At 38.1% G+C, this 27,830-nt stretch overlaps 1 protein-coding gene across 7 annotated transcripts in view; it reads left to right on the top strand.

Moving 5' to 3' along the window:
• The window catches only part of RGS12 (regulator of G protein signaling 12), a 98,022-nt gene that overhangs the window by 6,847 nt on the left and 63,345 nt on the right, over positions 1-27,830 (top strand). For 5 of the 7 annotated variants that reach the window (XM_060778011.2, XM_060778009.2, XM_060778012.2 and 2 more), the window contains exons 2-3: positions 3,294-5,202; positions 21,378-21,491. In XM_060778011.2, the coding sequence (XP_060633994.2) occupies positions 3,352-5,202; positions 21,378-21,491 (1,965 nt within the window). In that variant the 5' untranslated portion in view covers positions 3,294-3,351. Of the gene's footprint in view, positions 1-3,293; positions 5,203-12,774; positions 12,827-21,377; positions 21,492-22,393; positions 22,832-27,830 lie in introns of those variants that run through there. The other 2 variants (XM_060778015.2, XM_067468953.1) reach the window with 2 other exon arrangements.

Here is a 27,830-nt window from a genome sequence, read left to right as displayed (position 1 = left end):
GGAGACACTCTTTCCCCATGATAACTTTTTCAGGAGTGAATTTCCCTTCAAAGGGGTAGATTTCGCTCACTTTCTGTTGTCTCGCCCTCGTATTTAACTAGGAGTTGTTTGTAGTTAGATGTTTGTAACCGTACATTTAAGATGTACCCTAGGAAGCATTTCTATCTGCTTGGAGTCTGGGAGCTTTAAAGCATTTTGGGCTGGAGATGGCAGACTCAGGCTAGTTAATATATCTACAGAACAGACTCAGGCTGGTTTTTCACAGCTCAGTGTTTTTGTACTTTTCAACAGTTGGATCCAGAGAAGACTTTACCTTTCCTACCATCAGGTTCATCTACCTCCCAAGGGTTTCTGCATATGTTTTCTAGGAGTGTACCCTACTGCTGCCCCCAAAGCAGGGAGCAAAGGCGTATTGATGCTCTTTTAAGAATCTCCAGTGTTATGTACTGCTCAAGGGTTGCTTGAGAGATAGAAACTACCGACCTGCTTGCAGGTGACATCAAAGGTTAGATTTGGATAAAAGTCACATATATGAAATAAAAAGGGGCTTCATGATAATGTGGGGTTTTAAAAAAAATGCTCAACTCACATCAAATAAAACATTGTAACTGTCTTCCCAAACTGATCCATAAAAAACACATTATCTGTTTTTTTATGCGCACCCATGGCATGAAAATCATGGCTCTAGGGCATGGAGCCTCATGACTTTTACATTGGACCCACCCCAGACTCTGTTCAAGTCATAGATCATATTCATACTAATGGACTGAACAAGAAACTCAACAGATCTCTTATTTCACTTTTCAACTGTTTTGCAGAAACCTGGATTCTCTGGATTTTTATAGAATATTCATACACACTCAAACCTATGTAGTCAACTCACACAAAGCCATATTATCCATGGTAAATTCCAGTGGTAGGGAAAGTGACCCACAAAGCCATTTCGTGTCCCCCCTAGAAATGTCATTTAGTTTTTGCCATATTGTGAGGGGAGGGAATTTAAAGTACAGGAAATTATTTGGAAGTGACTTCTGGTCAGTTACGTTTTTTTTTTTTATTGTCTCTCCTGGGCTTGGAAACACTTGGGACCAGCAGCGCATGGCTAAGGGACTGGCACCAGTCCGTGGGCATTTGATTAGCAGTGTTCTAAATGAAATTCCTTCTGATATTTAAAGGTGACATCATATCATCTCTCAATCACATCTACTCCAAACTAACTATACCTGGATCCTTAATCATCTTGGTTGTCCTCCTTAGATCACATTCCAACTTTTCTAGTGTTCTTCTTCAACATTGTCTAGTATTCCAGCAATCTTGACTAAACTGTGTTAGAGTGGTAACAGGACTTTATTTGATCCATCCTATAGTGATGCATTGCATTTTTCCTGCGTTAATGCATATTTCATTTATCCCTGCTGAAAATTGGTTTGTTAATTCATCTCAGTGTTGGAAAATTCCAGCATTATAGAATAGGATTTCTTGCATGCCAAATCCTTCTATTTATTTCTCTCATATAAACCCCCACATTTAATCTTACTATCCTTTTAAGTGCATAGTCATCAATACTTTGTAAGTAGACAATGTGACCCTTGTCGCTTCCTTGAGGTCTTTGTTTGTATAAAGTTTCTGCCTTCTCAGTCTTGCCTCGCTTCTGCTCTTTTTGATCTTCCTCTAATTTCCAACCATATCCCCCTCCCATCAAAAGATGGTGAGTTAAGAATGAAGACTTTATCTTTTCATTGGTTAGTTACAATGTAAGTTCCCCATGCATTTATAAATGCAAAGTTAGTTGAAACTGGGTTGTTGTGAGTTTTCCAGGTTGTATGGCCATGTTCCAGAAGCATTATCTCCTGATGTTTCACCCACATCTATGGCAGTCATCCTCAGAGGGTGTGAGGTGTGTTGGAAACTAGGCAAGTGAGGTTTATATATCTGTGGAATGTCCAGGGTGGGAGAAAGAACTCTTGTCTGCTTGAGGCAAGTATGAATGTTGCAATTGACCCCCTTGAATAGCATTTAATGGCCTTGCAGCTTCAAAGCCTGGGTGGTTGCTGCCTGGGGGTCCTTTGTTGGGAGGTGTTAGCTGGCTGCGATTTATTCTTGTCTGGAATTCCTCTGTTTTTTTCAGTGTTTCTCTGTAGACAATTCTAACTTTGTAACCTACAATTGCCTACCTTATTTGTTTTTGCTATTTTTACCTGAGGGAATGTCTCTCTGAGAAATTCTAGGTTTTCCAGCATGATTCTGTGGTTGAATTCCACTGGAAGCTAACCATAGAATTGCACTGGAGGACTTAGAGAGGTGTTCTCTCTTGAAATCTCTAACTCCTCCAGTGGACAAGAATGAAGTTAATCATAGAATTATAGTAAGAGATTCCTAGAACATTGCAATCAAATTTGTATATAGTCAAATCTGCAAACACCAAACCCACAAATATGATGGAATAACTGTATGTTGTATTTATGTGTTGAATTAGATTTTTAATTAATTTTTGACACAATCTAAATTATATCAGAAGTAATATGCATTCAAAAATAAAGATACGAAAAGAAGGGGAAAACATACAACTAATACCTAATATGGTTCTGATAGAACCCAATCCTGACTGTATGAAAAGAAAAAACAAATTCTACGATCACTGATCTAACTAAATAATTCTACTAAAATTAGTGATAACCATAGTCACAGATTATATCATTGGATTTTGTACTGTTGGCCGTGATTTACGGCAGTTCTCATAATAGGTTATTGGGCGCTGTTCTGAGTTTAAATGTTTTATATGCTATTAGTTTGATTTTTGTATTGTACTGTGTGTTTTATGCATTGTTTTAGGCACGTTGTACCATAAGTATGCAGCCCCGGGAGATGGAGGCAGGGTACAAAAATAAAGTTGTTACTATTATTATAATAATAACAAACAGTCTTCAGTCTTTCAAAAACATTGTATTTATTTATTATGCATAAATATATAAAGATTCTAGTGTTTTTCTGTGATGCCACACTTAGACTGTATATAGCAAATGGTATAAAGAAAAATATATGTGTAAACTGTTTGAAGATGGCACTTTCCTGCTGATAGTGCACTTGGCAAATGCCAAGTATTCATAGAAGTCATTTTTTTCCAGAAACTAACAGAGTTTATGCTTGTGTTGAGAGATACCTTTACATATAGATAGATTGGGTAATAATTGTAATGCCTAATCATTGTATATATAGACAGTAACTGCAACAACTATTTTAAAAACAAGTGGTGGATATATTTCAATAACCTTTTTTCCCCTTTTCCCCTCCAGCATCCTATGAAACATTTATACTGGATTACATAGACTTCGTGTTCCATCCAATGCCAGGATGCAGAGGCCAGGAGAGAAAGTGAAATGCCGGATGCGTACGCAAGGCTCCAGCATAAGAAATGTTGAAGTTGCAAGAGGGAGAGCAGGATATGGCTTTACAATTTCTGGACAAGCTCCCTGTATTCTTAGCTGTGTTTTAAAAGGAAGTCCTGCTGATTTTGTGGGACTTAAAGCAGGAGATAAAATATTTGCAATAAATGATATTAACGTGAAGAAGGCGTCCCATGAAGATGTGGTGAAGTTAATAGGCAAATGCTCTGGGGTTTTACACATGGTCATTGCTGAAGGGGCTGGCCACATGGACTTTTGTTCAAGTGATGAAGAAGTTGAATTTTACGATGGAAAACGGTTACTTAAACCAAAGCTTGACTCAAAAGGATTGGGTATAAATAGAGCAGAGAAAGTTGTCGAGGAAATGCAGTCTGGTGGGATTTTCAGCATGATCTTTGAAAAATCTAATATTTGTGCAGATAATTTGCAGACCTCAATAAGAAAGCAGGTGCCAGTGAATGAAATAGCAGTGGATCAATTAGAAACAGAACCTGAACATATAATCAACAACCTGAATGATTTCTATCATGAGGAATTGCCCAAAGCTTTGCATCATGATTCAGATTTTAGAAATGGACTGGAAAACCAGGAATATTTTGGATTAGATGCAAGCATTTTAAATGTGGCCATGGTTGTAGGTTACCTCGGATCAATTGAACTTCCTTATTCAAGTTCAAATTTGGAATATGATAGTTTGCAAGCTATTCGTGGATGTATGCGACGTCTTCGGGCAGAACAAAAAATTCATTTGTTGGTAGTGATGAAGATTATGCATGACTGTATTCAACTTTGTAATAACAAATCTAGTGTGATTGCAGAGTACCCTGCAGAGAAGCTAGCATTTAGTGCTACATGCCCTGATGATAGAAGGTTTTTTGGACTTGTCACTATGCAGACTATTGATGATGCAAGTTTGGCTCAGGAGGAGGAAACTGTTTTGAGAACATCATGTCATGTATTTATGGTGGATCCAGAACTATTTCAACATAAAATTCACCAGGGCATCGCACGACGTTTCAGATTGGAATGCACAGCAGATCCAGACACAAATGGTTGCCTCGAATTTCCAATGTCATCTCTACCTGTCCTTCAGTTTGTCTCTGTATTGTACAGGGATATGGGAGAATTCATAGAGGGAGTGCGGGCAAGAGCTTTTTTGGATGGCGATGGAGATGTTCATCAAAATAACAGTATGAGCAGCAATAGTGACAGTGGTATTGGAAATTTTAACCAAGAAGAGAAAAGTAATAGAGTTTTGGTAGTTGAGCTTGGAGCTAACTCAAGCAAATATGTTCCTAGTAGTCTGCAGGACAGTCCAGTAGATAGAGGTCAAGCGGTTTTGTCCTGGAATGTTGATCATGAACAAGAAGGAAATTCTGCATTTGAAGCAATGTTACAGAATGATAAATCTCAACATCTAAGTAAATTCCTAGCTTCTTCAGCTCACATTGAAGTTCCATTAATTTCTTCCAAAAGCTCAGTTACACCGTGTAAGAAGAATTCTGTGGATATTTCCACTCAAAGATATTTGCCAGTTCATGTATTAAAAGATTGGCAGCATGGATGTGTAAGTGACCAAGAGTCGTACACAGATTCTACAGATGGCTGGTCAAGTGTTAATTGTGGAACTCTTCCCCCTCCAATGAGTAAGATTCCTGCAGACAGATACAGAGTTAATGGTGGCTTTGGTCAGCCTCATCTAACATCACAAAAGAATAAATTCTCTAAAAAAGAGTTTCATATGCAAAACATGTTTGAATCTCAGAGTGGTGGCAAAAAGGCCAGAGAAGATAAAAAGGTAAGAATGTTTATATAATATGTGTGTTAGAAAATACTCCAAAATTGAAAAACATGTATTATCTGTATTGTGTTAATTTTAAGAAATAACATAGTGGGAAAACTTTACAACTATCCAGATTCCTTCATTGGATGAGATGTTACAAGAAGCAGCTGGTGGACTTTTGGAAACAGTTGCACATGGTCAAGTGAAGCTCAGAGTGTTAAGATGAAATGGGGGGAATGTTTGTAAGCATTTTAATTACCACGTGCAACTGAGTATTAAAAAATATGCCCCCAAATCAGTCTAAAAACTTGGGATGACTTATGCACAAGTGCTGCAGTGTCACTTCTTCACTACAGTATTTTGCACTACACTATCTTGCAGAAAAACAAAGGGAATGCATGCTTCTTTTAGGATAACCTATCTGCCCATCTGCTCAGCCAGCATGCTTGTCTCCTCTTGGTCAAATGAGCTAACTGTGGACATCTAAGGACAGGCAATTGTATGGGTGGTGAAGAGGAGCCAGAGAAAGGAGGCAAACAGTAAAAAGCTGGTTGCCTCTCCAGCTGAATATATCTTGTTATTGTTGTATTTCATTGCTTATTGCTTCTGCTGTATCCATCCATGACAGGTGGCTAGTTTCTTGTCTTTTGCCTGCCTTCTCTGGCTCTTCGCTGACCACCCACTCGCACTTGGTTGTCTGCAACCAGGCTTCATGTCTTCTCCTCCTCCTCCTCTCCACCTTTTTTGGGGACACCAGTGGGTCTGTCCAGAGAAAGTGTACCATAAAAGAAGCCCCAATCCCTTTTGCTCTCTATGCCAAGACAAAATGCCAAAGAGTTCCCACCACCACAATTTTCCTACCAGAAGGGCCGAAAGCAGTGCTACAATGAAGAGAATAGTGGGAGTCACAGTTTCTTTCATGCTCTTTTGGAGCTAACTAAGCCTTTGACCACTTTACTCAGAAAAGGAGATTACTCTTTTTTTATAAGAATTAATAATGCACAGAACCTTTATCATAAAATGAACCATACCCTTCTCTGAGTAGAGTGGCAAAAGGCCTTTTTGAATGCTTCGACAAAAAAAGTGGTGGTGGTTGTGGTGGTCACAAAAAATGGATGTCCCCTTGAGGCAGTTCTGTCAACAGGTCTGTAGCCAGGGAGAGTTTGAGGGGCTTCAGCCCCCCCCCCCCCAAATTCTCAGGGTGGTCCACGAGAAGGCCTTACTGGTACATTATTTAAACTGTTATGTTTATTCATATCATGATCTGATCACCATGCTCAATATATCCCATATGCATGCAGGTATTGGGATGATGATACAAGAGGTTTGCTAGGGTAGATCCTGAGCCTCCCCCCCCTAACCAAACTCAGCCCCCTCCCCCAAATTAAACTCAGCCCCCCACCCCCCCCCCCCCCCCCCGAATCAAAATCCTGGCTACGGGCCTGTCTGTCATTTTCCCCTTTTGAGTGGATATGAATAGCCCTATGCTGAGCCCCAAAGTTTTACCTCTGGCATATGCATGGATCATATCAAAACCCACAATTTGGGCCCCAAAAGCTGCCTTTTACTTACAAATGTGAGGTTGACTTATACATAAGTTTATACATAGTAGATGCCAGTTCACAGGTGGGCAGCTACAGAATGATCAAGGTAGTTTTTCACATATATATCATCCCAGGGGCCACACTGATGTGCCAGCATTCTAGGAGCTGATTTTGTATCACTTGTTTTGTTTTAGACCCAATATGAGGACGGGTTATGTTGCAGATAGGATAAGGAGATATACTACTGTGTTTTGCAGTGTTTACAGGCATTTTTTTTTAAAGATGAGGCAAAAAAAATTCACGAGGCTTCAAGCGATTTTGCCATCCCCACATTCCCCACCCCCACTCTAGTGGTTGTGATAATTATTTTAGTTTGCATCTTGATCTTCCCTAAGCATTTGTAAAATGTAAAAGTTCTTGGAAATTTTCTAGCCTCGCATTGGGCTCAGCATTATTCTTTACAAGCTCTTAGTTGAAATCACTGGCTATATTACTTTATTCATAATCGTATTGTGACTGGTTTGGGTCATAACAATAAAACCTTGAATATGAGAAAACACTAGAAAATAGTAAAAAATTCAAAATGACCTTGATAGATTAAAAATTGAGCAGAAATTAATTAAATGAAATTCAATAGAGACAAATGCAATATTGTGTATTTAGGCTACAAAAACCAAATGAGTGAGTATAGGTTGGAAACCTGGCTCAGGAGTTTGGAGGTTTAATGTGTATTGGGGGATTTTAGTAATGGAGAAAAAGGAAGAGGTAATGAGTAAAATGTGTAGGAATATTTTATATAGAGATATGTTTATCTTTCAGGTTCTGTGTAGGAAAGATATTAGTGTTATACAATTATGGACCTTCAGCAGGAAACCAAGGGTGAGACTTTAAGTGGATATGGGAACTCAAAAAACAGAATTCACCCTTCTGGTTGAAGATATAGGTGTCATTTTTATCTTGATCTTCCCTAGCCTTTCTTTTTGTATCTATCTTTTTTCTCTTTCTTTTCTTGTATATTTTTGTTTCTTTCCACTGTTAGGGTTGCATTTTACATATTTTTAAAAATAATTTCAAATACTTTAAAAGGTCAGGGAGCTGCTATGGCAACACAGGGAGATGTGTTGTGAAGCATAGCACAGGCTTAGAGAATACTAGCTTCTGTCCTTTTGGAAAATGGCATTCATAACCTTTGGGAAAACACCTTTTGGATATCATAAATTTTTAGAAAGGCATGACCTTTCAGTGAAGAGCCAAAAACCCTTTTGAGTAGAATCTTCTTTTGTGGAACACAACCAGATATAATTATGTAAGGCAATGGTTTCAGTTGTTAGACTGAATAACCTGTTATCTCTGATCTGTTAGAAAAACAGAGATTTGCCAGTGCATAAAAACAACAGAGCTTTAGAAGCATTTTTCAGTGCCCTATCTATCTATCTATCTATCTATCTATAATAATAATAATAATAATAATATAATAACAATAATAATAAAACTTTATTTATACCTCGCTACTATCTCCCCAAGGGACTCGGTGCAGCTTACATGAGGCCAAGTCCACAATACATCAGTAATGAAAACAATAACAACAGTAATACAAAACAATAAAATAAAACTCATAACAAAAGATAAGCAATAAACATTAACAGTAACACAACAACGTTTGAAAAACCTATGGCTGGGCCAAATGTAATAATTAAAAATTTAAAGATAATGCTGAGCATGAACAGGTGAAATATGACTAGGATAGAGTTTTCGGAGAGGGATGGGGCGTGCAGATAATCTATCTATCTATACACACACACACACACTCCCATAAAACAGTTTGTTTTATATTATGCACTTCATAGACTTTGATAAAATAACATATTTGGTTTACTCACAACCTTCATGTGTTCAGCATATACAAGTACATATTAGTCCAGTTTCAGATATTCCTGAGATAATCCTCTGTGCCATCCGACCAAGGCATCTCTTACAGCAAAAACAGTAAGTAATCATGTGATCTGAGGTCTGGAGTAGTCTGTAGTGATCATGTGGTCTGAAGCCCCTTTTATAACTTCTCAGGAACCATAGAGTAAAGGAAGCTGCATACCAGAACATACATACAGGAAACTGTAAGAGAATCATAGATAAAAATTACTAGAGAACGTTTGAAGAAGGTTGTTATTTTCAACAGTCCTGGACTGTGTGTATCTTCTGATTGTTCAGTGAGGTTTCAGAATCCAATACTTAGTTGCCAATTAATATGCTTGATTCACAAGCAAGTAACACTGTGAGCACTATTGAAAGGAATCTCAGCAAGTGTCCTAGCCCTCCTGCATGGAGTGAGCACATGACAGTAGGTGGACATCCCATATTACCTGGAATAGAAAGAGTATACTGAGGTCTCCTATGGCACAACAAAGGAGCAACCACCAGAACCACACCCTCATGCCACAAAATATCCCAGTGGCCAGCCCAATTCTTTAGGCCACTCAGCAAGCTCACCTGTAACCTGCGACAGCCAAAAGCTGTGAGCGTCATGTTGATCCTAGGATATTGTTTAGTGCCACTAATTATCAAGTCTTGAGCATTGATCATGAACTGTGTATTCAGCTAACCCTAACCCTTCTGACTCCTGGATGGATGAAGCAATAGAAGAGATGTGGCTGCATTCAGTAGAGTAAAACTTGTGCTTGCACCTTGTAACCCTCACAGCAACAATACAGAATGAAGCGATCTCTCCTTCCTGGTGCCACATTGCATTGAGGAATGTTGTAAGGCAGTAGTTTACAGCCAGTGTCCAAACAGGAATAAACATACTGAAAAAGAGGAATAGTCAGATTCTCCGTTAATGGGGTAGTAGGTATGGCTGCAGCTGCTGAATGAGACAACCAAGATACTCCTTCCTCAGTCTCTAAAACAAATATGGTATAATATTTTTCTGAAACAAGTATGTACTCCATTCTTAGAAGATAACAGAAGGACCTAGCCATTGCATGTTACATGTTGCATTTTGCAGGATAGGGCACATTCATGGACATATGATTCTCAGTGATTCTCTGTATGAGAGTTGTACAAAGCTACAAGTGGTATGCTAGCATAAAGTAGATACTCATGCTACATAGAAGAAATGTAGGATTGCAGTCTACATATGTGGAAATAATCTATATAAGGAAAGTGTCCAACCAGGATAGTGGTCCCAGTAAGATAGGGCTGCTGTCAAAAACAGCCATACTGTTTTGTGGTCTCCATCTGTAATGGGAATTAGAACATCCCTATATTTTTATGTCTGTTGGATTTGTACAGACTTAATACACATGCCACTGGGCTAGTAGTGCAATTTTCTTCCCTTGTTTTCCTATAATATACTGAAAAGGTTTCAGAGCTCTGAAGATATTACTGAATGGCTTTACTTGAAGAAGCTGATGTGGAGGGGAGCAAAGTACCTTTTATAAGCATAGCTCTGCTAAATTACTGATTTTCCAGGATTTCCACCTGCACCTTAGCTTGTTCTATTCAGATGTATCTTTCAACTGTCTGTGTTCCATGTGAGACAGTTTCAGAACAGGAACAAGGCAGGCAAATCTGCTTCTGCCAGCTTGGTTGCACCTGCCTAAATCTGAATGCAACCCATTTTGCACTTTAAGAGTTGAAGCATAGCTTTGGGAACAGACAGTATAATTAGCTAGGACATGGATAAGTTGTGCTAGACATCGCAAAGGAATGGGTGTATATGAAAACAGGACTGCTATTTTCAGCAGCTAGCACTTGTTCCTTAGAACATGCAGTTCAGTTTCAGAGATTAATTCATAGCAACCCAATATTAGAGTTATTCTAGATGCTGCCAGTTAAAAATAGAACAAACCCTACAATTAAAAATGTTACATTAAATTATATGGCATTAAACAACATTTCAGCTGTTGCTGATCTTAGTTTATAAAAGTTTTATTTTAAAAAGGACAGTTTTTCAAAAGAGAGCAATTGGATATTGAATTTTGCAGTGTTGATGACATTCCTTTTGCATCTCAAGTAATTTTGAACATCAGCCGTTTATATATTCTTGAAAAACTCTACATATTTGTATGCATGTATATACAGCAGACTCTAAGTTAATTGGCACCCATGAAAGTAGATAAATTTAGTTTCTGGTTGCTTGAGAGGTACTGTCCAAATAGGCCTGAAATATGCCCTATACTATACCATAAACTTTGTATTGATCATATAAATATTGTAATACAGTAATTTAAAGCAAGTAAAGACAACCCTAACTTAATATAACAGAGTTTAGGTTCTCTGCAGGAAAAAAGCCCCCTCACCACCACCACCACTACCACCATCTTTAAAAACTGGGAAAATGGAAACTGTGTTGATGTAATTTTGCAATTCAGTTACCATATATACTTGAGTATAAGCCGACCCGGATAAAAGCTGAGGCACCTAATTTTACCACAAAAAACTGGGAAAAGGTATTGTCTCGAGACTACAAACCGAAAGTGAGAAATGCAGCTGCTACTAGTAAATTTCAAAATAAAAATGATACCAATAACATTACATCAATTGAGGCATCTGTAGGTTAAATGTGTTTGAATATTTACATAAAACTGTAATTTAAGATAAGACTGTCCAACTAGGATTAAACAATTTTTCTAACCTTTTTCAATGTAAATGTGCTTACATATCCTCTCAATAACAATAAAGAGAGTAAACTAATAAATGTAATAATAATAATAATAATAATAGTAATAATAAAGTAAAATAATAAATGTAATAACAATAATAAATAGAGTAAAATTATAAATGTAACAATAATAATAATAAAGTTAAATTATAAAACTAATAACAATAACAAGAAATAGAGTAAAATAATAAATGTAATAATAAAGGTTTTCCCCTGACATTAAGTCCAGTCGTATCCAACTAAGGTGGTTGGTGCTCGTCTCCATTTCTAAGCCGAAGAGTCATTGTTGTTCTTAGACACCTCCAAGGTCATGTGGCCGGCATGACTGCATAGAGCGCAGTTACCTTCCTGCCAGAGGGGTACCTATTTATCTACTTAAATTTGCATGTTTTCAAACTGCTAGGTTGGCAGAATAATAACAAAATGATAAATAACCTTGACTCGAGTATAAGCTGAGGGAACTTTTTCAGCCTAAAAAAGGGTCTGAAAAACTAGGCTTATACTCGAGTATATACAGTACCTAGATTTGCTGCCAAATATTTTCTTTGGCTTTTGTGTAGCCCATAATTTGGATGGCATTTTCTGAGAAGCCAAATTTTAGGACTTTCTCATCAATTGACTTTATTAACCTTGATTGGAATGCATCACTAAGGGTCAGTAGGGCCAGATTTTTAGGCATGAAAATATTTTTTTACTAGAAGTTTAATTTGTTCATTCAAATCGAAGACTCAACAGATATTTGACCAATCTCTAACTGTAGAAGTACACCAGGCACACAGTTTGGGAGACAAAAATACATCTTAAAAACTATGCCTGGTCAGATTATAAGACCACAGTAGTGCTAAATGCACAGACTTGTGCTCCATATAAAATTTGTCATAAAATCTTAGCATTATAAATGTAGATTGCTGAGAGTACATACTGGCCATGCAGTAAAAAATATGAGATAAGTGAATTGTAACTACTCTCTGCATTTGCTTTCATGTAAGAGACTTAGGCTTTCCAGAAACCAGTGGCCTGGAAAATAACTTCCAGATATTTATAGTTTAACCTGTTCAGTTAGGTGTCCATTCACACACACACCCTTTATTGCCATACAGCAACAAAAGCACAACACAGGTATCTACAACAGAAGGAAGTCACAGATAAAAAGAAAACATATTTCAAAGATGTCCATTCATTTGCCAGTGGTGTTTATGTATTTTTTGGGTAAAGGCTACCTCTTTGAATTTGTTGCCAGCTTCAGGTAAGTTTATTTCAGCAGCAGTGCAAGTCCTCTTTTTCTCCTCCTTTATTCAAAGTAAGTCTATATTTATCTATTTCTTTTCTCTCTCTATCTCTATTAATTTTCTGCCCTTCTCTTTCCTTTTGCATCTTTTGGAGACTCTCTCCCCTCGTTGGTGTTAGGAATGATCAAAGGAAGGAAGCAGTCCAGGCAAGTTGGGAGGAGTTTCTGTGTCCTTAAAAACTATTTTTTTAGATGTCCTTTTTTTGTCAAATAAGCAAGAAGTGTATGTTATTCTGCTTGAATTATTATAAATATTCCAATAAAATAGTTGTTATATAAAGTTTTCAATGTATGCGAATAATTAAACCAAATGTGCCAAATCACATATTATTTAGAACATTAAGAAATTTTCTGGAAAAATTCCCTCTTCTACTTTTTCTATATTTTGAGAAGATAAAAGCAAAAACCAAGGGATATCATAAGGTGTTGCTTGTTGTGTGATTGCCTGACATGCAACATTAGCTGAAAATTCCTCTTTAATACAACTGTTAAAAAAAGTGGCCCTACCACTTTCACAGGCTTGTCTTGTGGGTACAAGGGAGAGAGCCTTCTCCTCTGTGGCCCCCTAACTTTGGAACTTATTCCCTGGTGAGATTAGGAAAGCTCCTATCTTAGAAACCTTCAGGGATCTCAAAACCTGGCTTGTCTGTTGAACTTTTGGAGAGTACATAGTTGCTCCCCCTCAACGTTTTATTCCCAGAGTACATTTCCTCCCGCTTATATGAAGGCCTTTTTATGACCCTGTTCCACTTATGAGCTTCTCCCTCACAAATAATCTGATCCATTCCTATCTCACCCTGAGATTTTAGTATTTTACCTTGCACATGCTCATTGTCACTGTGATTGTGAATGATTTTGTTTTGCATTATATATTGTTTACTGTATTCATATGTTTTATGTATTTCACTGTGTTGTTGTTTGTATTTTGGTTTTATTTTACTGTAATATGTTGTTGGGCTTGGCCTCATGTAAGCCGCCCCGAGTCCCTGTTGAGGAGATGGTGGCGGGGTATCAAAGTTGTTGTTGTTGTTGTTGTTGTTGTTATTATTATTATTATTATTATTATTATATAGGATACTTCCCGTTTCAATATGGCAATGCTAGGCAAAACAATTTTTTTCTTAAAGTAAAATGTTCAGAGGTTTTAAACAATTGATTTTAAGTGGAGATAACTGATTTTAGTGTTTGTGTATATTTATAGTTTATGTACAGGAATTTAATGCTTGCTGTATATATGTTGTGTTCCATTATGAGTCCCCCTTGGGGTGAGAAGGGTGGAATATAAATGCTTTAAATAAATAATAAATAAATAAATTTACACACATATTGGTTATGTTCCTGACATTGTGTGAGCAATACAGATGTGTTCTGTTGATACTCAATAGTAGTTTCTTTTTAAACAATATTCACCTATAGTGTCTGGTTAGACAAATACATCCAATTGTCTTAATATTCAGCTTTGTTAAATTTAGTAATAGATTACTGAATATTGGGTTGACAAAAGAGTACAGCTATAAGGGGTAGATAAAAAATAGCCTCAATATTCAGGTGAGACCTCTGCACACTTTCTGTTGCATGCCTCAACTTTCTGACCCTAAGTGGGAGAATTTCCTACTTAAAAGAGTTCCTGTAGATAAAACTGGCAATCCTTCACATTGTAACCAAAATTTCAATTTATATGATTACTTGTAGGAGGAATATTGTGGAAGGCATTTGTATATTGGGGATATAGGTTTATGTGTCACTGTTGTTCTGTCTATTCCCACAAAAGACCTTATGGGTTAATCCTTAAGCTTCTTTAAGGACTCTTTTGTTGAATATATTTCAAAGTCAAAATTAATTAGAAGAGCATGTCCTTGGAGTATAGAAAGATCCCACTCAATTAGTGAGTTTGGCTGCTCTCCAATCACTTGGTTATCTATCATGTTTTAATTTCATTAGTTAAATGGTGAAAAATGTTTACTATTTATACACCTGGGTGATAGCACAGCAGAGTAAAACATAGTATTTAGTTATTTGGGATGGCTATATAAACTCTGGCAATTCAGCTTGAAAATGAATCTGAATGCAGGCAGATGATACCAAGAAGGTGCTGTAGATGCAGGGCATTCTTTGCTGTTGCTAGGGGGTTCCAGACAGCTGTTTGAGGAAGGGAGACTTGCTAGGTTCATATTTCTTTGTTTGATGCTGAAGTACATATTGCCTTTGAATCCAAAAAAAGAACTTTTGCCTTTGGCAAAACATTTGGCATAGTTGGCAGGATTCAGAAGCAATGCCCTTGTGGAGAAAGAAATCTGCCTAGCAATATACTGGTTGGAGTCACATCCCTGATTGATCAAGCCCAAGTGTCTGGGCGCCAGTGACTCTAGTTTTAAATCAGCGGACCCCCCACCTATGCCACGGGAATTTGAGACAGTTGAACATGGAAATCCCACCTTTGCTGCTGTGTTAAAGGGTATGTTGAGTTCGGGGGTTGGGGATAAAGTGGCAGGGGAGAGTCAGGAAGTGGTGACAGGACTAGAATGAATCCTTCCCTCTGTACGTTGCATTTTGGGAACAATTTGAAAGCCATTCCAAAGGAAGTACAACAGCACACTGAGGATATGGTTGCATTAAAAGAGCAACAGGCTCTCTTGCAGGAAGCATTAGAAAAGTGATCCTCAACCTGTGGGTCCCCAGGTGTTTTCGCCTACAACTCCCAGAAATCCTAGCCAGTTTACCAGCTGTTAGGATTTCTGGGCATTAAAGGCCAAAATATCTGGGGACCCTCAGGTTGAGAACCACTGCATTAGAAGGTGGTTAGGGCAGGAGAGACCTGGCAGAAGAATGAGACACCACCATGGCAGTTTCATTTGCTGAGCTGAAACACAAGCACAGAGTGGGTGTATTCCTCATCCACAGAAAGGAAAGAAAGAAATCTGCCTAGCAATATACTGGCCGGAGTCACATCCCTGATTGATCAAGCCCAAGTGTCTGAGCGCCAGTGACTCTAGTTTTAAATCAGCTGACCCCCCACCTATGCCATAGGAATTTGAGACAGTTGAACATGGAGATCCCACCTTGGCTGCTGTGTTAAAGGGTATGTTGAGCTTGGGGGTTGGGGATAAAGTGGCAGGGGAGAGGCAGGAATTGGTGACAGGACTAGAATGAATCCCTCACTCTGTACGCTGCATTTTGGGAACAATTTGAAAGCCATTCCAAAGGAAGTACAACAGCACACTGAGGATATGGTTGCATTAAAAAAGCAACAGGCTCTCTTGCAGGAAGCATTACAACAGTGATCCTCAACCTGTGGGTCCCCAAGGTGTTTTGGCCTACAACTCCCAGAAATCCTAGCCAGTTTACCAGCTGTTAGGATTTCTGGGCATTAAAGGCCAAAATATCTGGGGACCCTCAGGTTGAGAACCACTGCATTAGAAGGTGGTTAGGGCAGGAGAGACCTGGCAGAAGAATGAGACACCACCATGGCAGTTCCATTTGCTGAGCTGAAACACAAGCACAGAGTGGGTGTATTCCTCATCCACAGAAAGGTTGTGGGATCAGGGTGCTAACAGTATTTATCTGACTGTCAATTAATGAAATTAGTAGCATTATCAAAAGAAAATGCCTTTACAGTGCATAATAGGACTGACTCTGCCAGCACCAGTAGAACACTTTATGGAATGGAAAATGCATTCATATGAAATATTGCCTCATCGGACAACACTTAAACAGTACTGAGGCAAACCTCACAAGGCCACAGGACATAGTGGTACCAGCCAGATGGTGGCAATAGGGGTAGCTGTTCCTTATGGATCACACCATAATCTAACCTGGCCCTTAAAAGTATGCAGATGTTATGAGTGGTGGTAGATGCTGGCTTTCAAGAAGAAATAGCAGTGTTACATGTGTGTGGATTCAATTAAAAATGATGCCCTCAAGTAATTTATAATGGCAGAGGTTGTTTTTGTGAAGTATCACTAGATGAGGTTTATTGGGAGATGGAAGTTTATCCCAGCTACCTGTCCAAGAATGTTGATGTTGTGTTTCACAAATTCATATGTAATCTTAATCTGTCAAGTACTTATTTCCATTGATTCCAACAAAAGGAACTTTGCCTCTGACAAAACACTATTACTTACAGTACATGTCTGTTCACCTATAACAAAACATGTTTCCAAAAATCTCTGTTATAAATGTAGGAATCTGAGGGGACAACCTCTCCTCATAGTACCCGCTAAACAGCTAGAGATCCCTAGTCATATTTGGTTGTTAGATCCCTGATTTATGGCAACCGAAAAGCTGCCTTGTCACAGGGTTTTCTTGGCTAGTTCAGTGAGACTTTGCCTTTGCCTTTCTCTAAGGCCGAGAGAGTGTGACATGCCCAAGGTTACCCAGTGGATTTCCATGGCTGAGTGAAGATTCAGATCCTGGTCTCCAGAGTCAGTGTTCAACATTGAAACCATTACATCTATATAGTTTATTACAAACCTTTCTATTTATAAATAAGCAATTGATTCTTTTTTTCTCCTGATTTCAGTAACAAAGTCCATTATGATGCTTTTAAAAAGATGTGTTACTTTGTTGCACTATAAAAAGAAAGAAGGTATGGGGAGAAAAATGTGGCATAGCTTTGCAACCAACTGTTATTTATTTTTGCATTAACTTTCATGGATAAAAACCAATTTCTTCAGTTGAAGTTCCAAGTGATATAAAGCTTGAAAACAACACAGAAAGTTTTGTGTCTCCTTCTTCCCGTTGCATCTGCCTACAAATCCCCTGTAACATTCTTTCCTTCAATTTGAGAGAGCATCATAATTCTTAATTCAGAACCTAGCATAAACATATCTTTTTTATTTGATCAGCAAGGAATTTTGTAACACCTCCAAAAAAAATACTTAACCTTTTGTTATTTCAGTTATGTGTATCCAGAGATAATTATAGTAAGCTAGTCTTTTCCATCCTGATGTCCTCTCAAATGTATTAAATTATCATTCCCATCATTCCAAAGCCAGAACAGCGAATGAGGTGGGAGTGGAAGCCTAGCACATCTGGACGTCAGGTTGCATAAGGGTGCAGTTAAGTATTGAGTCTATGGCTAATTCAAAAATATTCATGGGGAAAGTTTTGAAGGATGTTGAAATCATGCAAGTGCTGCTGTGGAATGCTGTTCCTATAATAGAAGACAGCAAGTAGAATACTATATTTTTTGTTTAAGAATATGTATGCCTTTTGAACATCTTGCCAGTGTAAATGCAAGCCTCCTTTTCATTAGACATTTCGCTTTGAAATTGGTGCCAGTTCTATGGCTTTCACGACTAGATCATCAATTCATATCTGATCAGTTATGCTTATGTGTACCTTTACATGTTTAATTAGATGTGTCTTTTTGAGTCATTCATATAAATACCTACTTAGAAAAAATATTTCTCCTCTTAAAGCAGTCCTTTTTCTTTCAATATTTTGTTTTTTACTTGCTGTTGCTTTCTTGCCATATGAGAAGCAGCAACAAAACCAAGACACATAAGTGGAGTTAGACAATTAAAACTTGTGATTGCTGTCTTGAGGGAATGCTTTGATACCTTAAAGGGTTTTCCTGCTTCATAAAGTGAACCTAGCCTAAATACCCTAGAGGAGACATCCTCAAACTGTGGCCCTTCTGCTCTTTGGGCCTCCTACTCCCAGAATTCCTGACCATTGAACAAGCTGGCAAGGGCTTATGGGAGTTTGAGGCCCAAACACCTTGAGGGCCTCAGTTTGAGGATGCCTGTCCTAGAGACACCATACCTTTTCTGATATGAAAAGCTAAACAAGATCAGCCCTGGTTAATACTTTGATGGAAGACCACCAGTAAATCCCAGCTACCATAGGTTATGCTTCAGAGGAAGGAATTGATAAAATCACCTTTCAGTATGCCTTGCCTAAGAAATTCCTGTAATATTAATGCGGTAACCATATGCCAGCCAGCAATGTGAAAGCATAGACACATGCAAGGGTATGTTTACATTTCAGTATATCCACTTAAAAAAAAAACAAAACAGAAATTAAAGTATTTAGTGTTCTCTGGTATTTCCTAGTCAGAAAAAGATCACTTGGGATATGAGTTAAATGTAATGGTGTTTCCAGTTTAATATTATTCTCTTATGAACAAATAGTGGTTCAACATCCACGAACTTTGTTTCATGCATAACATGATTGAAAATATTACAAGTGTATATGCAACTTACATGAAGTTTGTATTTAGACTTGGATCCCTTTTCTAAGATATTTCATTATGTACATGTATGCAACCACGTGTATTCAGAAATCCAGGGAAAAATCAGAAATCCAAAACACAAATAATTACACCAATTATGTTAGGTCCCTCTGAAAGTGTCTATCTTTCCTTAGTATTTGTTCCATAAAGGTTGCTTGATTTTTATTTCCTGAATAATATGTTCTGATTGTCACTATTCTTCCTGTTTCCCCCCTTATATAAATATCAATCTTCCTTCCAGTCAATAATGTTTACGTCTATTTTGAACTAAACTGTTTTTAAAGTAAGATTGTTTCAATATTCTTTTAATTCTTTGTTTCAAATGTGTCTCTTGTAGAAATATAATATCAGTTCTCAAAGTTTTAACAATTCCATATCCTCCCAACTTTTGTATGATGAGCCTATGCCATTAACATTTAAAGAGTTTAATGCTTCCCTTTGTTTGGCTAAATAACATCACCAAAATTGAGGTGTGCAATAAATTTGATGGGGCATTAGAATCGCACATGTAAACCAACCTGCGTGAAAAGGCCCAGAGGGGATTGGAGCCTCAGAGCCTGGATAGGGAGGCAGGAGCTAATAGGTTGTTCCAGGTGGTGGTTTCAAGGCTCTATGGCACCTGAAGAAGAAGGAAGGGTGCCCAGCTGGTGATCCAGTTGTTCCTGCCACTTAACCACAGTGTGGCTGCAAGAGACCAATAAGCATTGCCCCTGCGACCTTCCTCTAGTCCAGGGCTCAGCCATGCATCCTCCCTCTCGGGCAGGCTTCGGGGTCTCTTACTCGCCTATCCTTAAGGCTCAGTCCCTTGTAACAAGGCCTTAAAAACCTCCCCTTCAGTTTTGAAGGGGTTGTGAATAAGGCCGCTTGGGAACTGTGTGAGGCTGGTAACTGCAAATCCTTTTCCACTGCAAATCCCATTTTTTGTAATGCACACCTTCAAAACTGAGGTATGCATTATGTTTGAGGCCCCATTATACTTGAGTAAATCCTAATAAAATATTTTCCACAATTTTAATGTAAGTTATATTTATGAAAAAGATTGTGTTGAATTTGCTAAATCTAGGTGTGGTAACATTGGAAATAATAGCAAAAAAGGTTTCTGACTGACTATCAGTTTTCCGTTCTTCACCTTTTCGCATTCCTTGCCCTCCCTTCACCGAAACATAGCAATAAAGGCACCTGTGCAGTCAGTGTGAATTACGGGAAGTGGCTTGGCTGCTGCTAGGTGATATATGTAGGAAGGGAAGGGAGAAAGAAGGGAGGGAGGGAGGAAAGGAAGGGGGAAGGAAGAAAAGGGTGGGAAGGAAAGATGGAAGGAAGAGAGGAGCATGCAGGGAGAAAAGGAAAGAAAGCTAAAGTGGGGAAGAGAAAGGAATGGAAGAAAGAAGGGATGAAAGAAGAGGAGAACGGAAGGAAGAGAAAGGAAAGGAAGTATATGCCGGAAAGCAAGGGAAGAGGGAAGGGAAGGAAAAGGTGACATCATAGATAGCCACCTCACCTAGCAATAGCTAATCCTTCACCTAGCCACAGCCAATCCACTTTGTTCTTTTTCTCAACTCTGGGCCTGAAAGAGGTGACCATTCTTTTATTCGACCCCCTTAATTATTTTAAGTTGGTTAATGAAGGTTATATGTGCCAGATTTGGTCCAGATCCACCATGCTATCTAGGAGCATTTCTACTACTAATTTCTTCTACTACTACTACTACTACTAATAATAATAATAATAATAACAACAATAATACTTTATTTATATTCTGCCCTATCTCCCCGAGGGGACTCAGGGCGGATTCCCACATACACAGTCAAACATTACAAAGGCAAACATTCAATGCCTAGAAATAACTAAACACAGATAAAGGTAAAGGCTTCCCCTTCTGGCTCTGAGGACTGCTCATCTCCGGCTCTGGATGTTGGTGCTCATCTCCAGCTCTGCAAGTGGTGCTCATCTTCATTTCTAAACTGAGGAGCCTGAGTTGTGTGTTGATACCTCCTAGGTCATGTAGCCGGCTTGACTGCATGGAGCGCTGTTTACCTTCCCACTGAGGCAGTACCTATTTATCTACTCACATTTGCATGTTTTTGAACTGCTAGGTTGGCAGAAGCTGGGGCTAACAGCGGGAGCTATCTCCGTCCCATGGATTCGAACCGCCAACTTTTCAGTCAGCAAGTTCAGCAGCTCAGTGGTTTAACCTGTTGCGCCACCACTCAAACCAACATACATACATACATACTGACTTTTATATAGACTTTTATATGTTTTGTGATATTTTATATATTGTGGAATTGTAATAAAAAACAAAAAATAATTTTATTTTTTAATTGCTGGCATGCATAGTTCAACAGCAGGGTGTAATGAAGTCTTTAGAAAATAAATGCTATTCACAAAGATATCGGAAACAAATAGATTTTGATCTATGAGAATCAACACATAAATTAAATACTTATGTTATTGTTTATTTAGTGGATGAAGTTTGGAGCTACTTCTGGATTAGTACAATTTACTCAACGTTCTGCTCGAAGATCATTTGGACGACAGAAGAGATTCAGCATTACTCGTTCGCTTGATAATCTTGAGGTAATTTTGCAACACTAAACTTTTATTATTTTCTGTTCAGACATGTTGATTTTGATGCTTAATCTGTTGAACCTTGACAAAAAACATATATAACGTATTATTTAATTGGATGCATATGAGCTATTGTTAGACATACCTGGTGTTTGTTCTGTTACTAAAGATGTCTACCTCTTGATTTTGTCTTACAAAATTTACCTTGACATCTTTTGAAATATGCTAATCTGTGAGGCAGAAAGTCTTACCTTTCTTTTAAAATGTTCAGTTCTGCACATTACTAAGACACATAAAGATAGACATATGAGGTATGTGATTTGCTCCTTGAAAATCATTTCCCCAATCCTGTTTAGGTTTTAGCATGCCTTTTTTTCAAAAACAAGAAATAACTGTCTGCGAAGGTGGGGTTAGGCATACATAGCAAATCACCCCACTTTCTTAAGCTGGGGTTTGCTATGGGGTATGTGTAAAATGGGGGGTTTGGTTTGCATTGGGAGCCCCATGCAACCTGTGAGCTACAATTTCTTTACCTTCTAAAATAAGTAGATTTCATGAGGCGAAGTGTTCCAGTACAGTCTTCACAGGTGACTGTTAGCCAGCATATATTATTTGCAAACAATAATTTTTAAAATAAGAAAGAACAGACAGTTTCTTAGGCAACATATATGAGCAATTGTTATTACTCATAGTTTGATGGATCCCAGAGACAGAGTTTTAAACATTTTTAAAGTGTGTGTTGGCATTTGACTCCTATATGACATAGGAGAGGTACTATATAGCTCCGTGAGTAAAATAAGTGGGTGTGGTGTTGAAATTTATGAGAATCCTGTTCTACCAGGAAAAAGAATCTTGTAAAGATATTCAAAGGAGCAAGGAACAGACAAGTAGGATAGAGCAAAGAACATAATAGGCTTGCGTGTGATTTTAATCTTGAAGGAACATGCAGCTACATGCTGAGAAACAGAGAAAATAGCAACAGGCTGTTTACAGTGCTGTCTCAAAATAAGGATTTTGAAAGCCATTTGATGATCCTCCTATACGCATTTCACATTGAACCCGTAGACTGCTAATATGCTATCTCTGTAGATGGTTCATTGTTATGCAGATGTCCACATTAGCAATTTAAATCTCTGGGTAGCAGTTGCGGTTTCTTTTCTGAGTTGATACAGAAACTAGTTTTCAATCTGGGTGGATGGCCACTGGGAAAGAAAAAGCGACAATTCAGCTTTCATTCTGCTGGTCAGAAGATGAGAATATGTGTCAGTCATTTGATAGAAAAAATTAGTTAAAATGGGACATGAATCCCATAGGACTTACACATGGATAAAAAGGGCAACATCAGTCACGTAAGTATACCCTGTTTTGTCTAAACTAGTATAAAAATCAAGAAAGAGATTTGAAGGGAAGCAGTGTTACTTTGTGTTCTTTTGATATATTAATTTGGATGTTAAGTTATTCAAGTTACGTTAGTTATAATTTTCAATTGATTATGTTTTATTTAAATTATAGTTGTTATTCTTAAGTTGCTCTTTATGTGGGGTTATTTTGGGTTATTAATATTTGTATTTACTGTTATTGAGGCATTGAATGTTTTCCTATTTTTGTTGGGATCCGCCCTGAATCCCCTAGGGGAGATAAGGCGGAATATAAATATATTATTGTTATTATTATTATCATCGTCATCATTATTACTTATGAGAAAATCTAAACTGCTTCTAAAAAATCTGAATTTTCTCTGGTAGAAACTCCTCAGTTTATCAAGTGACATAGACTGATATTTTAATTATTGAGTTAGTTGGCAGCAAAGTACTTCCCCATACCATTTTTAAATTATACTGAATCTTAATATATTTGTATTGTAAGAATAATTTAATATTTTTTAAAAAATGATTTTAATGAGCTTTTTATATTTTCCTATGTGATTTAGTTATGTTTATTTCCTTTTGTTTTAGCTAACAGCTCCCTTTATAACTCAAACAAAATCTAAGGCTTCAACATTTGTTTGCTTTTGTTATTTGCAATCAATGTAGTAAAGAATAAATGCAGATTTAAAGCCATTTAAAACAGCTTAATATTAGACATATTGATTTTCATCCTGTTAAAAGAAAAAAAAAACATTTGGAGTTGGCATTTTTATTTTCATTTATTAGAAAAGTGAAGCAGTCTAGTTTATCAGAAAGCCGGCATTTTATCAAAAGTGACTTTTACTTATTGTGTAATATTTAGTGAACTAAATCATAGTTACTTCTTTGTGAACATGGACAGGATTGTGCTTTATCTTTTGAAGTCACATACTCAGATCATTTTAACTCAGTTCGATCACCTTAACACCCAAAAGTGTTGCTATTCAATATTTCTTAGCTTTTTCTTTGAATCTTGAAAAAGTCTAATTTTATTACACAATTTCATATCTTTAAAAAGAATAGTGTTCGATTACTGAGATTTTAATTGATATACATTGTCAGCTAAATGTGTGAATTTGTAAACAGCCTGTCTATGTTTGGCAAGATATTAAGCAAAAATCTTTGAAACAGGTTTTTCTGAACTGTGTATGATTCAGGCACTAGAATTGGGATTCTCCTTCCCTTTCCTCTATAGTCCTCCATGTTACATGAGTGATTATTATTGGAATTCCAGGACTTTTAGAGCCTTTATTCCATTTACAGCAGAAGTGCCCATCTTGAGATGCTGAGTTCGAAAGAGTAAATTGCAGGTAGAAAAATAGGTCTAGAATCCTCAACAAGAGGAACATTTATTATTCTTAAGTCGCAATAACCTGATCCTTTCTAAAATAATCTAAGAAAAGGATGGTGAGGGACACACGTTGCAGCATGTCCTCCCTCCTCTAACAGGAAGTGTGCGGGGAGGGTTCAAACCGGGCTAGATCTTTTTCTTTTACAACAACTTAATCCTGAATAAACCAGGAAAAAATATCTGCCCAAAACAGAGGTGCTTGCTATTAAGGATCCTAACCTAGTTTACTCCCAAACTGTCAGATCCAGAAGCACTCCCCAATGGCAAACACAGTATTTCAGGCAGAGCGTAGCCCTATTCAGACCTGGCTGACACACCTCCAACTCTAGTTTGAGACCCTTAATGGCAAGCACCTCTGGTCTCTGAAGGAGCGTAATACAGGTTTCAACTGTTTCTGTAGTTATTTCTGCTTCAATTTTGTTCACTAGTAATGGGATAATTTTCTTTTGTGCTTGCATCGCCAACTTTCCCAATACTGTTTTGGGCAGGTATTTTTCCCTGGTTTTGTCAGGATTAAGTTGTTGTAAAAGAAAAGATCTGGCCCGGTGTGAACCCTCCCCACTCCCTTCCTGTCTGATGAGGGAGGACACGCTGCAACATGTGTTCTTCACCTAGGGTTGGAGGTGTGTCAACCAGGTCTGAATGGGGCTACACTCTGCCTGAAAGACTGTATTTCCCATTTAAGAGCACTCTTGGATCTGCCAGTTTGATAGTAAACTCAAGGTTGGACTTCTGCAGTGTGCAGTATATTGGGTATTGTACCGTGTTCAGAAAGTCCAGTTAGTTGAAAACATGGCAGCCAGATTGGTCATGAAAACACCCCATGGTAACAAAATTTGCACCAGAGAGTTTGATAGACCCTCCCCATTTCCACTGGCAGAAGCAACAGATTCAGCAGTTTTTTTGTTTTTCGTTTTGTTTTGTTTTGTTTTTTGTCATGTCAGGAGAAACTGCAAGTCGCTTCTGGTGTGAGAGAATTGGCCGTCTGAAAGGACGTTGCCCAGGGTATGCCCAGATGTTTTGATGTTTTTACCATCCTTGTGGGAGGCGTTGCTCATGTCCCCGCATGAGGAGCTGGAGCTGTTAGAGAGAGCTCATGCACTCTTTCCCCAGATTCGAACCTGCGACCTGTCGGTCTTCAGTCCTGCCGGCACAGGGGTTTAACCCACTGTGCCACCAGGGGCTCCATTCAGCAGTTGTACACTTCTCAATTTTGACCTTGCTGTTGTATTCATATGCATATGATAAATCAAAGTATGTTTCATGTTTCCATCAACGTCTGGCACCATAAATAAAGGTGTTTTTCCAAACTATCACAGTTACCGTTTTCTTTGCTAGAACAGGCCCACGGTTGTAACATTTTATTTCTTACATGACTTGGTTCTTGCCTAAATGCCCTTCTAGAACAGCCCAGTTCTTTGTGTAGTATAAACTGTAGACTGTCGATTACATGAAACAGTGTAATTCTGTTCCTAAAATGGACAGGCGTTGATCCCAAAGTTGCACACCAAGCTCCGTGTAGAGATATAAAGAATATTCACAGATAGTCCATGGTATACGTCATCCAAAATGGTTCAACCATTGTAAATTATGGAACTTTTTTTGTAAAAATTGCAATTTTTCAAAAGAAAATGTTGTTTTTCACACTAAAACCCATTATTTTCGGCACAAATGTTGTATTTAGTAAAGGAATTTTTCACTAAGAAAATCCTAAAAAGCAAAAATGCCTGGAATCTCTGATAATCACACCTCAATGCATCTAAGAATGAAGCAACCAAAGATTGACATCTCTACCTGTGTGTCCCTCAGCAATGGATACTTCTCTTCTGCTTTTAGGCAAGCCTTCTCCACTACATCCCTTCCCAGCACTGCCAGTGCTCAAAGGCCCAGCATCTGATGCCAGCTGGGGTGAAGGGATATCTTTGTGATTCATAATTGCGCAGCTGCTATGCTGTGAGGAGAAGGGAATCAGAGACGGTTCAAATACAGAGGAGGAAAATGGGTAGGAAGAGAAAGGGGGAGGAAAAATCAGTATCTCAGCACGTCTGAGCTAAAAGCAGCTGAGGTAAATATAGGGAGAGGCAGAGACAAGCTGAAGTACAGAGAGTGGAAAATTAGAAGGAGGAATACTGTGTATTCTGCTCCAAGAAGGCATATACAGTCAAGTAAAGAAACATTCATTTGATTTTCAGTTACCCTTTTACTTTTGGGTAATTATGACAAAATCAGTGTTTCAATTTTTATATAAAGAATATCTCTCCTCAATAGCAACTTGAACCCATTTCTCAATACCTGACTCAGTACCTTAATCTTTTGCCCATTGCAGAGTTGTGGAAGCATTTCCTTTTGCAGACCTCTGTTGTGGCGGACCTCTATTAGAAGTGTTTGGATCTTCTCATCTGAATTTTGGATACCTGGCTTGTTGTTTATCTTACTGTTACTTCTTGTTCACTTGTGAAGTCCTCTGCATTAGCAGCCTCTTGAGGCTCAGATATGCTGGGAGTGCTAGTAGGATGCAAGACACCTGCAAGATTTTAGAGCTCTCCATATTTGCATTGCTGATGGTTTTCTTCCACTGCAAACAAATCTGAATAAACACCTTGGTTTGGATTATACCTGGAATTTGATCTTTGAAATGAGTTCTTAAGAGCAAATGATGGAATTTTACACAGACTAACAGGGAAAGCCAACAAGGGTATTTGCATTGCTGTGGTGGAATAGACCACGTAATAGTATAAAGTGATTTTGTGTCTTCAGTTCAAACGTCTTAAGCCCTAGAGCAACTTTTTGGCTTCCCTGCGCCGCATTAGAAGAGGGCTAGTCCTGAACTACCCATAAAATACACTGACATTGAATGTGCAGAGAGAGAGAGAGATCAGTACATAACATAATATCTGCTACCACAGATAAGCAAAAAAAAAAAAAGTCCATAATAATTTTAATTATGGACCACTCTATTCAAAGGTTCTTTTAAAATTGCCAAGCAGGTCTTTTGGCTGAACTACAAATTATGGATAATATCCTGATATTTGTAGACATAACATACCTTAATTATTCTATTCTATTGCCATCTATAAAAATTCACGCTTGAGAACTGGACAATTGAGTTTCATTTTTTCAGTGTTTTAAATAAGTTTGTGATAGGTATCCTGGGACACATGCGGCCCATTGGCTACAGGTTGCACAAGTCTATCCTAAGAGTGTATTTTGTGAGAGTATATTAGGTTAGGCCTGCTGTGTTTGGTGCTGTGTTTGTTGGAGTATGGCTATTTGTTTGGGAAGAAACTGCTTGCTTATGTGCACATCACTGTTTTATTTTTCTTTAGTGAGATTTGTGTCTGTTTGATTAAGGCTAATTTTTGTGTGACCTGAGTGGATGTGTTCTTGTAGGCTCATTGCCATTCTGTTCTATTGAATGTAGCGCCAAATGCTTGGCCTGGACACATGGTCTCAGGGGAATGAAGCATCTTCTTAGGGGAAGTGAATCAGTTGTTTGGGAGAAGAAGTAATAGACATTAGCTGCAGTTCCAGTCTCTAGAGTTCAGCAGACAGAAAAAGACAAGGCATTTTTTGTGAGCATTTAGTGAAGAA

This window comes from Anolis sagrei, chromosome 5 (assembly GCF_037176765.1).
Source record: "Anolis sagrei isolate rAnoSag1 chromosome 5, rAnoSag1.mat, whole genome shotgun sequence".
Classification (NCBI taxonomy): domain Eukaryota; kingdom Metazoa; phylum Chordata; class Lepidosauria; order Squamata; family Dactyloidae; genus Anolis; species Anolis sagrei.
This window is presented reverse-complemented; position numbering and strand designations above follow the sequence as displayed.